This window comes from Syzygium oleosum, unplaced genomic scaffold, assembly GCF_021117445.2.
Source record: "Syzygium oleosum isolate NSW1041296 unplaced genomic scaffold, Sole_v2.1 Sole_v2.09, whole genome shotgun sequence".
Lineage (NCBI taxonomy): Eukaryota > Viridiplantae > Streptophyta > Magnoliopsida > Myrtales > Myrtaceae > Syzygium > Syzygium oleosum.
In genome coordinates, this window is record NW_026607493.1 from 10,997,132 (window position 1) to 11,011,962 (window position 14,831).

A 14,831-nucleotide genomic window follows, 5' to 3' on the forward strand; every position below is an offset into this window, starting at 1 on the left:
TTTCGTGAACATTAGCTATCTTTCTCTTGTTTGAAATAATTTGACAGCTTTTTCACCTTTTTTTTTATTTTGAAAATAGAAGAATTCCATCGAGGAAAACCGAGTAGATATGCGAGAGTAAATATGTCAAATTCTAAATTCCAAAAAAGTCCATATTACATCAAATTTAAAATTTCCAAAAAGATTGAGCCCAGTGATATCAATTAATACTTATGAATCCAGTTTCGAGATAATTTTATAGGAACCCAATTGCCGAGCGAACTCTAATCATCCCAAGTAGTCCCTAGTTAAGTTTGCAAACACCAACTAGCTGTATAGCCATGTGCGGGTCATAGTCACATTCTTGGGGAAAGCATGAAAGTGATATGATTCACCGACTTCTGGCCATTCTTCCATTTGAATTTTTCCAGCATTTAGCATTTAATAACCTTCCAGTGGTCTTTCTTTGGCAAATAATACATCATGAGACATCAACAGGTATGATAGAAAAAATACATTCTGCACCTGCATCACAATTCCCTCTACAATTTTCTTATCACGTGTTCATTCCAATTGTTCTCGTGCCAGACTTGTCTACGGTGTAGACAACTCTAGATATTCCAACATCTCTATTAATCTCAGTCAGCACAAAAAACCCAGCATGTTCATTTCCAAGTAGTATGCATTGTCCATAAGGAAATCTTCCTTCTGACAGTATCAAATTTCACAGTTCAAAAGTCAAAATTCGAATGTACAAACCATATATTGAGATGGAATGATAAAAGATGTGACAAATGGTAATCACTAAAGTATTGTGGAATGACAAGCTAATGATAATCTTTCCGCTTTTTTTTCTAGTATTAGTGTTGGTGCAGTTTATTTAGTCAAATCGATCACATATTGTCATACCGGTCTTTTTCACATTGTAATTTTGAACAAATACATCAACTTCAATTTGTTGGATCTTGACGCGTATGGACTTGATTAACAGATTCCGTAAGTTTAATGACTTGCTCCACAAATTATAAATTTAAAGACCACGTTGGAAATATAAAAAAAAAAAAAAAACACACACACACAAGTGTATCAATGAAATGTGTACTTTTTCATTAATGAAAGGACCAAATCATCCTTAGATTAATGTTGTCATGTGCAGATAAATGTAACTAGTTAGGACTTCTTGAAGCCCAATTTCATGGTCCTATCCGGTCGGGACAAATATTCACCGACTTATCGCCATTCTTCCATTCGATTTTTTTTCCGGAATTTAGCATTTAAGAACCTTTCACTGGTCTTCTTTGGCAAAGAATTCGCGATGAAATCATCGACACGTAAGAAGGGAAAGAAAAAATTGCACCGACATCTCAATTCCCTCTTTACAATTTTCGCTTCACGTTTTCATTCCAAATGTTGGTGCGCCTGAATCATATACATTAATCTACAGTGTATAATACATCTATAGATATTCCAGCATCTCTATTAATCCCAGTCAGCATCAAAGAACCCAGCGTCCTTCATTTCCGAGTAGTATGCATTGTCCAAAAGGAAATCTTCCTCCTGAAAGCATCAAATTTCAAAGCTCAAAAGTCAAAATTCAATCGGGCAAACCATACGTCAAGATGGAATTATTAAAATATGTAACAAATGGTAATCAATAATCACCTTGAAAAAGTCGGCAAGAAAAATCACATAGAGAAAGGGAAGATATAGCGCATGATAGCAGATCACTATCAAACTGTACAACCTGCATAGAGAGGAGAAATACTTGATTTGTCTATTCATTTAGGAGTAGACAAAGCACTCAAAATGAAAGTATCAGCCTGGAGATACCAAGTGCCAAAGCTAGCTCCAATTCCAGCAAGCATACAAGCTAGTAGAGCAACTGAATTGATGACAAACATGACAACAATGTATCTGTAGAATGTTGGTCTGGCTGCAGGGGAAATACTACGTGTCAGTCACCACCTTTTCATGGATTAGGGATGAACGTGAGATGTGATTGGTACTTACGAGGCAACTCCTCAGCCCATTTTGAGAATCTTATGAACAGCACAAAGGAATAAACTGCAGTTATAACTATTTCATGGATGCTCCACAATGCCCATTTCACTCTATGCGTACTTCCAACATCGAAGAACAGCGGCACCCGGAACCCAAATACATAAACAGCCTGAAAGGATTATACACAAAAAGAAGTGCTTAGATGATTACTCAATGTGTCGAAAGTACCGGAGGCTAATCCAACCATGTAAGCAGAATGCTTCAGCAGAGATGCATAAATAGCCTGCTTTAGAGTAGCATGTGTTGTAAACAGCAGTAAAACTGAGAAGAAGAGAGAAAATAGCAACTTTCCCATTTTGGGCCTGTTACTCACTTCACAAGAGAAACAATGAAAAACAAAAGTTCACTTTCTTGAGCCTTTCATCTGAGACTCTTGATAAGAACTATGCTAGAAGAACTGTAGCACAATACCGAAAATGCACGCCCAAGGCCTTTGAATCAGCTCAATCCGAGTGTTTTGCTAACATATAAGAGATCCACACCGACAGATCCACAGTATCAATTTACAATATGGTCCGCCAACCGCTTCATTAAATTTGAACTCACTCGTAATCTTAGTCTTTTAATCATGCCGACAAAAAAGGTCATATTTAGGAAACATCCAGATCTCACATTAAAACATTGACAGTAAACCTACAACCCATCAGCTGTATTTCTATGTCCGTTGCTCTTCGTCTACCCAGAACGATAAATTCCGAAAGAAATTTGCGGGGGAAAAGGATGGAGAATTTGCTAATTTCCACCATTGTGATTACCACGTTGACTTATTCACAGCCTGTTAGAAGTTTCAATGCTAACATATACCTGGACTGAAGTGTACAAACCATAGATGTAACACAAGTAGCATCAGTAAACAATAGACCAGGAAAAGTTAAAACTCCAATGCACATTGCGCATTGCAGTAGGGTCAGCATATCCAGTACCATGTTCTAACTCCCAAGGCAGCCAAGCCATCAAACATTGAGCTCAAAGAGGAAGCCATTAAACAAAGCATATTGCTTATGCACAATGCCGGAATAATATGAAGAAACAGGATCATTTTTCTCTTGAATACGAAGTGTCGTTCATCGCTTATCAGGTCAAGTAGTTGACTGATTACTTAAACATGATCCAGAAAATGGAATTCGCCATGTGAGTATGACAAAAGTTACCAGCCTTATAAATTACACGATCCATTGGAAATCCCAGCATCCACAGATAACCATGCATACACGGATTGCCATTGAAGAACTGATACCTTCAGGAGAATATCGACACCAACGATGATCCCCGTGACCAGGAAAGTTCGCGACAAAGCTTCCAATCCGTTGGCGTAATTTCCTTGGAGCAGGAAAGCTACCAAGCTGATCTCCATACATAGCAGCCCCGATTTGGTAAACAGCGATAAGATGTTCCAGCCGGTCTCGCTTCCAGGAGTGCATTGCCAAGCCTGTTTGTTTCAGCATAATTTTCAGAAGTAAGAACATTAACAAGAGCTCCCGTGGAGCACAGAAATCAGCCACCCGCTCGAGAAAACGAACCGAAAACAATAAAATTGCTTGGGGCACTACAGATAAGAAAAGAATACATTCCAAGGATGTATCTTGGATGTATCTTTCCCCGTCAATCAGTCAGATGAACCGAAAGACCAAAAAAAGTAGAGCTCGAACGAGTCCGTCCGACGAGCAGACAAAGAAGGCACCTGAAGCGAGCACCAAGCGAGGTTGAGCAGAGACACCAGCCAGAGGAGGGCGTAATAGGAGATTTTGACATGAGACCGCCCATGGAGCAGCCTCCTCAAGTTCCTCTTCGCGTGGAACGCCAGGAAGAGCACGAACACGACGGCGGGGACGACCAGGACGGCGTCGTAGAAGAGGCCGGGGCAGACGGGGCTGAAGTCGGGTGGGGAGGTGGCGTTCTGGTCCTGGGCGGGAGGCAGGGGCGGGGGCGACTGCGAAGGATGGGTGCTCGGGTCCAGAATCGATGGCATTTCGCGATTCCCGGGGGGAAGAACCCTAGATTGAGAGAGAGAGAGAGGGAGAGAGAGAAGGGTCGAATTTGGGAAGAAGGCTTGCGCCAATTTCAGTCGATTAGGGTTTGCGGATTGCGTCGCGCCATTGTCGTCTTCCTCTGCATCGACTGTGCGATGCTATCCGTTTCTCTCTCCTCTCTCTCTCTCTTAATCATGCAGCTTCTCCTGTTTTTCTTTTTCTTTTTTATTTTTTTTTTCAACTTTTTTTTTTCCAGTTGTTTTCTTGCTGTTTATCTTGGAGAATTTCATTTGACTTCCACCTACGTGCTAATGCTTTTTGTCCGAGAAAAATAAAGGAGGGATGGAAATGAAAACGACTTCTTCAAATTCATCTTGTTCATCTGCTTGACAGATCATCCATGATCAAATTATGTAAAATTACATAAATAACTTTTCCTTGACACGAAAGATTTCGAAATTTTGTTATGTCCAATCACCTACGGTTAAAATTTAAAATAAATTTTGTTTTATTTTAAGAAGAGAGTTAAAGTTGCTCTTAACAAGTTATAATATTTTCTAATTTTGAAGCAAACGAAGAAAATCTTTATCACGTCTTCTTGTGGAAGTAACTGTACTTTTTACAGTTTGTTTATCGGTTACATATATCGTCAAAATTTGGTTGGATCTCTCACTCTTTATTTTATATTGGTAAAAAAAAATTATTATAATTATGTCAAATCAATTTCGTTATCCAAAAGTACAAGCCAAGAGCTTTTATCACTCCCAATCATGTCCGGCCATTCCAAGTAAAACATGAAAGAATTTACTGACAAATGTCCCCGAAACACTTGAGTAACAGCCCCAAGACAGAAAGAAAGTTTTTTAACGCACATTAAGAACATTGAGGTTTGAAAATGTACAACCGTATTTTCTATAAAAAAGCATTGACTTCTGATCGGAACTTGATCCCCGTCAAGTTTCCATCCAATAATTCCATTCAAGATCATACATATCATTCCACGTGTATATTTCTTTCCCGACTTAACAGAGGTCGAATTTAGGTACTGACTGAAAGCAAGTACTTCTTTATAAGGAAAAAAATAATTTGGGTAACAATTAAAAACCGATTTAAAATTAGTACATTTTTATGAGACAGACAAAGTTCCGACCACTGCCCAACCTAAAATTGATGCTCTTTTATAGTACAGAAAGTTCAAGCCAAAAAAATAAAGCTTTACAGTAGAACCTATAGCTCTCTTAGGTCTTGCTCCTATGTGCATACATCAAAGCTTCATGTTCAATTTCTACTTCATCTTCTTCATTGCTTCCGTTCTTCTCCACTCGATAGACAAGATCTTGCTTATTGGGCCCTGCATCGATGTGGACGGTCGAGTCCTCGTCTATCTCATCCATCACGATCATTTTCGAGAGCTTGGTCACCACCTTCTTCTCGAGCCATCTCCTGCTCGGCCGAGCACCATAAGCCTGTAAAGCCCGTGATATGATTCCTGACAGACCCACAAAGTAAATAGAGAACCAGACACACATACTGAAAACCTACCGGATCATAACTCCCTGCTAAGACACAGTCCAAAGCCACATCGGTGAAATTCAAAGTAATGCCTTGATCAGCCAATCTAGTTGCAACATCCTTCATTTGTAGTCCAGCTACCTTCCTCAGTTGCTCATGCGAGAGAGGATCAAATACCACAATCTCATCGGGCGGATTCAGCAACTCTGGCCTAAAGTGCCTCCCCACCTGCTCCATTGGAAACATATGTTTGTGTTCTCAGTCTCGACCCAGTAAGAATTACAGGGCTTGACAGATTTACAAAATGGAAACTGAGGCCTTACCTCCTTCATGACTCGATCACGGGCAACTTGCATCAAGCATTTGCCCTCCAGGCCTGATAGAAGGTGCTCGGCTCCAAGGTTCGAGGTCATGATGATTATGGTATTTTTAAAGTCAACCGTTCGGCCTTGGCCATCAGTTAGTCTGCCATCATCAAGAACCTGGAGGAGCACATTGGAAACAGCTTTGTGCGCTTCCTCCACTTCATCGAATAACACAACACTGTACGGTCTCCACCTCACAGCCTCGGTTAGTAGCCCACTTTGTTCATGTCCAACATATCTGAAAATTACAACAGAGAAGACAAGGATCAGATTCTGCCACAAAAATTTGCAGCATGCATGCTATACAAAGCGGAACCACAAACTAAGGGTGCGTTTGTTTGAGGGAAAGTGTTTTCCGGAAATTCATTTTCTAGACTTACACCCATTTGGTTCGCCAAGAATGGTAAGTCAACTAAAAGCATTTTCTGGTTAAGGAAAACATTCATGAATAAAACTAGAAAAGTGAATTTCCTAATTTAAAAAGGTGAAAACACTTTCCGGAATTGCTCATCTTGAATTTGTTAATATTTTTTCTTTTCTTTTCTTTTCATTCTAAGAAGGAAAACATTCATATATTTTCTTTTCTTAATAAAAATAATTTAAAAATAACAAATAATTTAAAAAATACAAAATTTTTTGATAATTTTCACCATCAGATTTTCCTTAACAAATAACTAAAAATACTTTCCAAGTATTTTTTAGATTTTAGTCAAACACCGAAAAATAAACTCATTTTCCTGGAAAATGATTTCTTGAAAAGTATTTTCCAGAAATGGTCCATTTTCCGCAAAACAAACGCACCTTAAAGAACTACTTACCCAGGAGGGGCACCGATTAATCTTGACACAGAATGCTGCTCCATATACTCCGACATATCAATTCGGATTAGAAGATTTTCATCGTCAAAGAGCTGCTCAGCAAGGGCCTTGGCGAGCTCTGTCTTGCCAACCCCGGTCGGACCCAAGAATAAGAACGAGCCAGTTGGTTGTTGTAGTCTTCCTAAACAAGCCCTTGACCTCAATACAGCGTCCACAACTGCGCGACTGCTTGATCTTGCCCTACTACTCTCTGATGCAGCCTTTCAGCCAGTCCAACTAATATCTCTTTCTCGTTCTGGCCGAGCCTCGTGATAGGAATGCCAGTCCAGCGGCTCACGACCTCGGCAATGTGTTCTGGTCCTACAGTCTCGGTCAACATTAAGTTCTCCTCAGTATTTCCTTCCTGCTGCGCAATGGCTACTTGCACATCGGCCGGTCTACTCTCAGCCTAGCTCTTGTAACAAGAGCTCATCCACCCTTTCCTTTTCCTTCCGGCACTTCTTCAGTGGCCAAAACTTTTTTCCCAAGACAGGCCACTTTCTACGAACCTACAAGTAAATAAAATATTAGAACAAATGTTAAATGAAAGATTTCAATAAGCAAAATAAGCATAATAGAGTTTTTCAGCTGATTCTTCAGCCACAGACTTACCTCAACTGGGCGAGCTTTATTGGCTTTGTGCTCTTGCGACGCAAGCAAGAGCTCTTCCCGCTTCCTCTTCAGTCGCCTGAGTTCATCAATCCTTTCTTTTTCCTTCCTGTACTTCAGCTTCAGTGGTCGAAGCTTGTCCCTCAAGTCAATCAACTCCTTACGAACCTACAAGAAAATGAAATGTACGAACAAATATTAAATGAAAGATTTCAATAAGCAAAATAAGCATAGGAGAGTTTTTCAGCTGATTGTTCAGCCTCAGACTTACCTTAACTAAGCGAGCTTTACTAGCTTTATCCTTCTCTTTTTTTAGTGCATGAAGTTCAACTTCTAGTTGCATTCTCTTCCGATCAAGATTATCGATCTCTTCTGGTGTGCTGTCCAGCCGAACCCTCACATTTGCACAAGCTTCATCAACTAAATCAATCGCTTTGTCAGGCAGACGACGACCTACATTAGAATAAATCATAAATAGTAAGTTACCTTAAGAATCACATCAAGATAAAGAACTTTCAGAAATGCTAAATCGACCGGTATAAGACTTACTGGTTATGTATCTGCTGGACAGCTGAGCAGCAACAACGAGAGCCCGATCTTGAATTTGAACAGCATGATGCGCTTCATTTCCCTCCTTCAATCCTCTCAAGATGCTTATTGTATCAGCCACACTAGGTTCTGCCACGTAAACCCACTGAAACCTTCTTTCAAATGCCGCATCTTTCTCTACATGCTTCCTATATTCCTCAAGTGTAGTAGCGCCAATACATCACAACTGTCCTCTAGCGAGCATGGCTTTAAACAAATTCGCCGCGTCCATGGACCCTTCCGTACGCCCAGCACCAAGAACAAGGTGAATTTCATCAAGGAACAGTATCACTCTTCCTTCGGCCTGCTCAACCTCTTTCAAGATTGCCTCCAATCGCTTCTCAAATTCTCCTCTATATTTCGTTCCAGCTACCAAGGCACCCAAAGAACAAGGTGAATTTCATCAAGGAACAGTATCACTCTTCCTTCGGCCTGCTCAACCTCTTTCAAGATTGCCTCCAATCGCTTCTCAAATTCTCCTCTATATTTCGTTCCAGCTACCAAGGCACCCATATCCAACGCAATAAGCCTAACATCAGCAAGGTTACTGGGCACATCTCCTCTCGCTATTCTCTTAGCCAAGCCTTCCACAACAGCAGTTTTGCCCACACCTGGCTCTCCAATAAGAACTGGATTGTTTTTATTCCTCATGGACAAGATCCTTACAACCCTACTTGTCTCCTCATCTCGCCCAATAACTGCGTCAAGTTTACCAGCCTGCTCCACTAAGTCCCTTCCATATGTCTTCAATGTTTGGATGGTAGTGTCACCAGAAGTGCTCTTCTTCCTTTCTTTCCCACAAATCTTCTCGAGCTCTAATTTCACTCTTGATCTATCAACCCCAGCATCTTTAAGCAGACCCCGAATTTGTGAATCCCCAAGAAGGCCAATTATCAACTGATCCACAGCCAAGTGGCTGTCCCCACGAGATTTTTGGGCGGCTTGGGCACGCCTGGTTGCTTTTATTAGGTCAATGCTTGCAGGTATCTCATCAGGAGGTGAGCTTGGAGAAGGAAGTTCCTTCAAAGCTTGGTTAAACACTCTCCCCACCGCTTTCACGGCTGCTTCACCCCCAACATTGCCGATTGCTTGACGGAAAGTTCCATCTGGCTGCAAGATTAGAGCCAGGGCAAGATGGAGAGGAAAGAATTGTGCATGACCAGCATCCATTGCCAGCTCATGGCCCTAAGTAGACATGGCCACGGGCTGGTTTCGGCCCGGAACCGGCTCGGTCAAACCCGGGTCCGGCCCGTTGACCGGGCCCGCGGTTCAGAACCGGAACCGTAGGCCACGGGCCCGGAACCGGCGGTTCCGGTCCCTGTTCCAAATTATTTTTTTTTAAATAATAATAATGAAATTTTAAAAAAAAAATTCATTATTTAATTTTTTTATAAAACAATTTGATGCATTGATCTCTAATTACAATACTTGGCTTGGGTGTATTGAACTCTAATTACAAGGTTTGACTTGGGTTTTATACACAATGATTCTAATGTCTCTTCGTTCCCATTCGATGTGGGACTCTCGGCTTGCCTTGAATACCTTCAATGTGAGACTCTTGGCTTGTCTTCATGCAAATGCCAAGAGTCCCACATCGAATGGGAATGAAGAGACCATCAAAGGGGTTGTGTATAAAACCCAAGCCAAGTCATGAGCATTTGAAGTTGTATACCTTTTGTGGTTACGATCATTTGCTAGTTAAGAACAAAGGGTTCCATTCACAGTTCTATAATTTGCCCGTTCGGTTCCTAGTTCTAAAATTAAGGGACTAGTCTTAGCGGTTCGGTTCCCGGTTCCGAGCGGAACCGGACCGAACCGAGAACCGATTATCCCGACAATTTACATTTTGATTACAATTTATATTAAATAATTCATTATTTCATAATTTTATAATTCATTATTTTTTTATTTCATAATTTATTTTTTTAATTTTTAAATTACGAACTGGAACCGGCCGGTTCCGAACCGGAACAGGAACCGCTAGGAGCGATTTTGGTTCACACATGGCCATGAATTAGAACCGGCCGGTTTCGAACCTTCAATATACATAGTGCGTCCTTATACCTGCACAGAGAATTACAACTGTCAATCAGTCTAGATACCATTCACTCTCTACCCATGCAAGCAACATTAACATTGCGCAATTCAATCATAGACACCAGTTTCCTTCTGATAACATTCTAGCAAAAGATCTTAACGCGATCTTAATCAAATCATCATTTCACCGATAAGTAGAACCGCGTCTTAAGAACTTCTCTCTCCGTGATTTGCTACCAAAAACGCCAACACACGACACCAATGAACAGCCACAATGCCATCAACATCACCTTCACCATGAAGAGAACCTCGACGCCCAATCACATAAACCCAGAAGAATGATTTCCGAAACTAAGCCGAGGTATCCAGACAGACGAAATGAGACTAACTCCCAAATTTTCTGCCCGCCAGAGATAACCCAATACACAGCTCAAACTCAGAACAGCGTTCTCAGGTGCAATCGCGAAGGGAAAACGGAGAGGAGAAGAAAACGCACCTCGAGAAACCGCCAGTGACCACTCTCAGGCACGAAGGAAGATTCAAGTGGGAAAAAGCTTCAATGAGTCGAGTGTTCACTTGCTCTGCTTCTGAATGCCGATCTGCTTCTTCTCCCAACCAGCTGACAATTCTCGCTTCTTTGAGTTGCTTGGTTTTGCGATGCGAGAGGTTTTATAGTGTCGTATGGGGGGTCGATGATGCTTGGGAAAGCGGAGTCGAGAGCTTCGAGAAGCAGACCAGAAGCAAACGGAGCCGAAATGGACGCGGTTTCATCATCTTCAGGAGATTCCTTCCTTCGAAATGGACATCTGGCAAGTCACCGTTAGTTGGAAGTCGCTACAATCGCCCTCCAAGTTGCCCCAGCTTAAGGATAAGCACGGAAAACTAAAGCTTCTATAAATATAAATACCCGAATACATCGAAACTCATTGCCCTTTTCCGCCCCAAAATTTGAAAATTCCACTATTTTCGTGATTTGTAAAATTGTAATAAGCTCGATTCTTTTATATTACATATATAACATACATGGATTTATCGAAGGATTAATTCAATTTGTCATTTTACTTGTCGTGCGCAATTAGTCACACCAATTCTTTAGACTCATATGCTTTATTGACATCTTACATATGCAAATTCGTACTCTGATTATTCTCTTTCTAGCAATGAATTTCTCAAAAAGAAGAGCGATTTCCTAGATCATCAACTTCGAATGCTATTTTAAAACCATGATTCCTATTGTTCAATTATTCACCATAGTGCTTACGAACAACGTCTACACGGAAAAATTTCTGTGTGATTATTTTTCCTTTTAACTTGCTACTTATATTTTGCATCCTTACGATTCGGCTTTTATTTATTATAAAAATGTAAAATTTTTAAATTTCATAAATACTAAATATAAGGCTCCGTTTATTTCACAAAAAATTTGACATTTCTGAAAAATATATTTTAGGAAAATGACTATTCTCCGATGCTTGGCTAAAATCTGAAAAACAAATTGGAAATTATTGTTGGTAGCTTGGAAAGAAAAATATGCTTTAATTTTCCTAAATAATCATGCACTATTCAGACACTAGTGGATAGGGCATGGACTGCCGAGGAACCGGGCATGAGCACCGGAGTCTCGAGCATGGTCTCTATGAAACTAGGCTTGGCCTAAATGGACTAGGACCTAGGTGTTGCAAGGGCCTCGGGGTTCGAGCATCGGTCCCAAGAGTGTGGGACCCTGGTGCTTGTGTCGTGGTCCATCGAGGCCTGGCCTAGGTACACAGAAGCCGAGTCCAGGACCCCAGCACCCGTGCCTAGGACCCCGACACTCGATCCTCTATTGATGGAGGCCCCTCCCCTCGTCCGCAAAGGCTGAGCTCGAGACCCTGGTTTCCACGCCCAACCCTGAATCTATCCATGCGAGGCCAAGTCCATAGAGGTTGGACCTAAAAATCCCAGTGCCCGAATTCCCAGTGCCATTCAGGCAGGGCCTAGGTCAATGGAGGCCGAGCATGGGCATCGAGGTCTCGAGTTCGGCCTCTTTGGACCCGACCTCGACCTTTAGACTCGAGCTCGCTACCAAGGACCTGAGAATGTTGGGATTCCTTTGCTTAAGCACAAATTCTCCGGTTTGAGTGCCAATGTCTAGTCATATTTTGATAAAAGAATTTTGATTTTCGAAGGGGAAATCATTTTTCTAAATTTAAACATAAGCATTTTATTGGCTAGGTTAAGATTTTCCGTTAACTCATTTTCCTAAACGATCTAAACGATAAAAAATGAAGAAAATGTTTTTCCATAAAACAAAATTCACGAAACAAACGGAACCTAAGAGTTAATGAAATGATGTGCCTCCTTTCTTTTCTTTCTTTGTTTTAGAAAACTTAAATTAAATTCTTCCTTGTTAAAACTAGGGCTACCACTACGACAAATTTCAAACTGATACATCTATGCTATATTTATTTCAAACTAATTTTTCATGTCACAAAAAATTCTAAATTAGTACACCGGTGCCACATTTACCCCAAATTAATTTTTGTATTACAGAAAATCTCAAATTGGTACAACAATGCTATAATCACCCCAAAACTTACTTTTATGTTACAAAAATCCCAATCACCGAAATCTTAGATTAGGAAATTTGTGAATCTCCTAATTTTTCCCTAATACATCAAGTTTTGAAAATTTGCTAAAATCTTGAATTTTTTGTGATACAAAAATTTATTTGGGGTAAATATGGCATGAATGTACTAGTTTAGGATTTTTTATGATACATTAATTAGTTTGGGATAAATATGATTTGGGTGTACCAGTTTGGGATTAATTGTGACACGACAACTTGGAGTAAATATGACATGGACATATAAGTTTAGGATTTTTGGTGATATTAACTTTAAAACTAAAAGGGTGTTTGTTCTTATCTTGAGAAAACACTTGGCTCTCGTTCTTATTTTAGTTAATGTGATTTAATTGATTATTGGTTTTTGAGATGTGACCCCGAACACCAGGTAGCTCGAATCCTACTGCTCCATCTCTGTTGCAACTCCTATCATCCGTGGAAAAACATGGCATATTCAAGTTTTATTTATTTCGTAAAAAATAAATAATTTAAAAAATATTTTATATATAATTGCTTGTATGGCTTGAATTAATTAACCAATGAATAATATTTTTGTTATCGATAACTATATGATAAGCAATTTCATGAATGATGAAGACTTTTTTCGTTCATTCATTTTTGTAAGTGAATCAAACGATCATTTTTTTAAATATATTTTTCAAATCTTTTTTTTTTTTCGAGAAACAAATACACCAGCAGTGTATATATACCACTAACATTACAACCATTGAGTGTGTAGGCCCACAGCGAGACTTACATTATCAATAGATATAATAATAACAATCTAAGTAAATTAAATATATGTAATAATTTATCTGTCTTCTCTTTTCTCTTCTTGTCTCACGATTTTCCACTATGATTCTAGCACGTGTAGAAGAGAATATTATATTACCATCAGCGAAAAATGAACAACTTATCTTAAAAATGATGTCGGAGCAAGATGACTAAGATCAACTGCCCGAGTACACGGCAGTGCACCTACACATCGTTGCAAATGGGACTAGATCTAAAAACTGTTTCTCAGTACGCAACCAGAACCATAAACCATAGCTCCCACCAACACCAAAGGTAAAAATACTCTCGTGGTGCCAATTTTTACCGTGAGACTTTGCTGAAGACCAAATGCTCGACTTCGCTGTCCACTCGTTCCTCGTCAGAATCATAAACGACTGCCATCCGGCGAGACCTTCCGTGGCAGAGATTCCTCATCTGACTCGATCTCTTTGCGCTTGTAATTGGAGCTGTAATATTTCCCTTCTTACTTTGCTGCCGAATCAGAATGAGGCATCATAAGCACAAAATAAGATTTCAGAGTAGAGATAAGTTAAACTAGCAAGGATTTCAAAAAAGTGTCTCCAATTTCAACGGCATAATGAGCTCTTTATCTCCAACAACCACTCCTGATGGAGGAATATACGAGAGAGGTTGTGCATAATGGACAATCAAACTTCATGATCTTAGTACTGCCGTGCCGGAGTGGCATCCGCTCCCACAGTGTATAGATGCGTGCAAGCACACATGTGGTATACCCTTTACAGATACCAAAATTATGCACACTACGGCACACCGGGAGAAAAATGCTTTTATCAGAAAGGATGCACCCGATCTGCACCCGAATTGGTCTGGCAAATCTTGAGTTTGGGGATAAGTCCAGTACATAAACAGGCAAACATATTACTAGAATCATCACTTCTGCAAGAAACCATCTGTAGAATCTCAATTAAGCAGGGTATGCACATCCAATCTTCATACCTTAATGTGTCGCGCACAATGTGCTCAATTTTTTTCTTTTTTTGGCTGAACCACTGTTGCAGCTATCATCGGATATGCCAGTGCAGCACATTCTTATAGCGCAGAGCAAAAGGAATGGGGAACTCCCTGAAGCACTTGGCGAATAAAATTTCAATAAAACAAACCTCAACCATGCCAAAAACCAGAAGTAGAGAAGACCACGTACCTCCACCCTTTCCTCCTCCTCAGATGCTTCTCCATTAACTTCAGCTTACTCTTCCTCATGTTCAGCTTCTTCTTCCCTGTCCTCCTCGAATTCTTGTTCATGAACTTCAGCCCTCCTGCAAGGGGGACACCTCTCATCCTCCTCCCCGTGACTTTCATATTCAGACTGTTCTCTGAGAACTCCATTGGGCGCCTTGACGATATAGCAGCAGGTGCAGAAGAAGACTTGTGAGGGACTTCTTTTTGTCATGTGGACAATCATATAGGGTACACAAGTAAATCCAGATGCAGA

General features: G+C 40.4%; 1 protein-coding gene and 1 pseudogene across 1 annotated transcript; both read right to left on the minus strand.

The window, feature by feature from the left end:
• Positions 1–1,320: 1,320 nt before the first annotated feature.
• Positions 1,321–4,193, minus strand: LOC115694102 (protein CANDIDATE G-PROTEIN COUPLED RECEPTOR 2-like). Its single transcript, XM_030621231.2, has 6 exons — positions 3,722–4,193; positions 3,278–3,469; positions 1,990–2,149; positions 1,810–1,912; positions 1,642–1,723; positions 1,321–1,536 (listed from the first exon to the last, which is right to left on the minus strand). The coding sequence occupies exons 1-6, from the start codon at positions 4,007–4,009 to the stop codon at positions 1,459–1,461; spliced, it is 903 nt and encodes a 300-aa protein (XP_030477091.2). The 5' UTR covers positions 4,010–4,193; the 3' UTR covers positions 1,321–1,458.
• A 1,044-nt stretch (positions 4,194–5,237) lies between these two features.
• Positions 5,238–14,725, minus strand: LOC115691937 (chaperone protein ClpB1-like; annotated as a pseudogene).
• Positions 14,726–14,831: the final 106 nt, after the last annotated feature.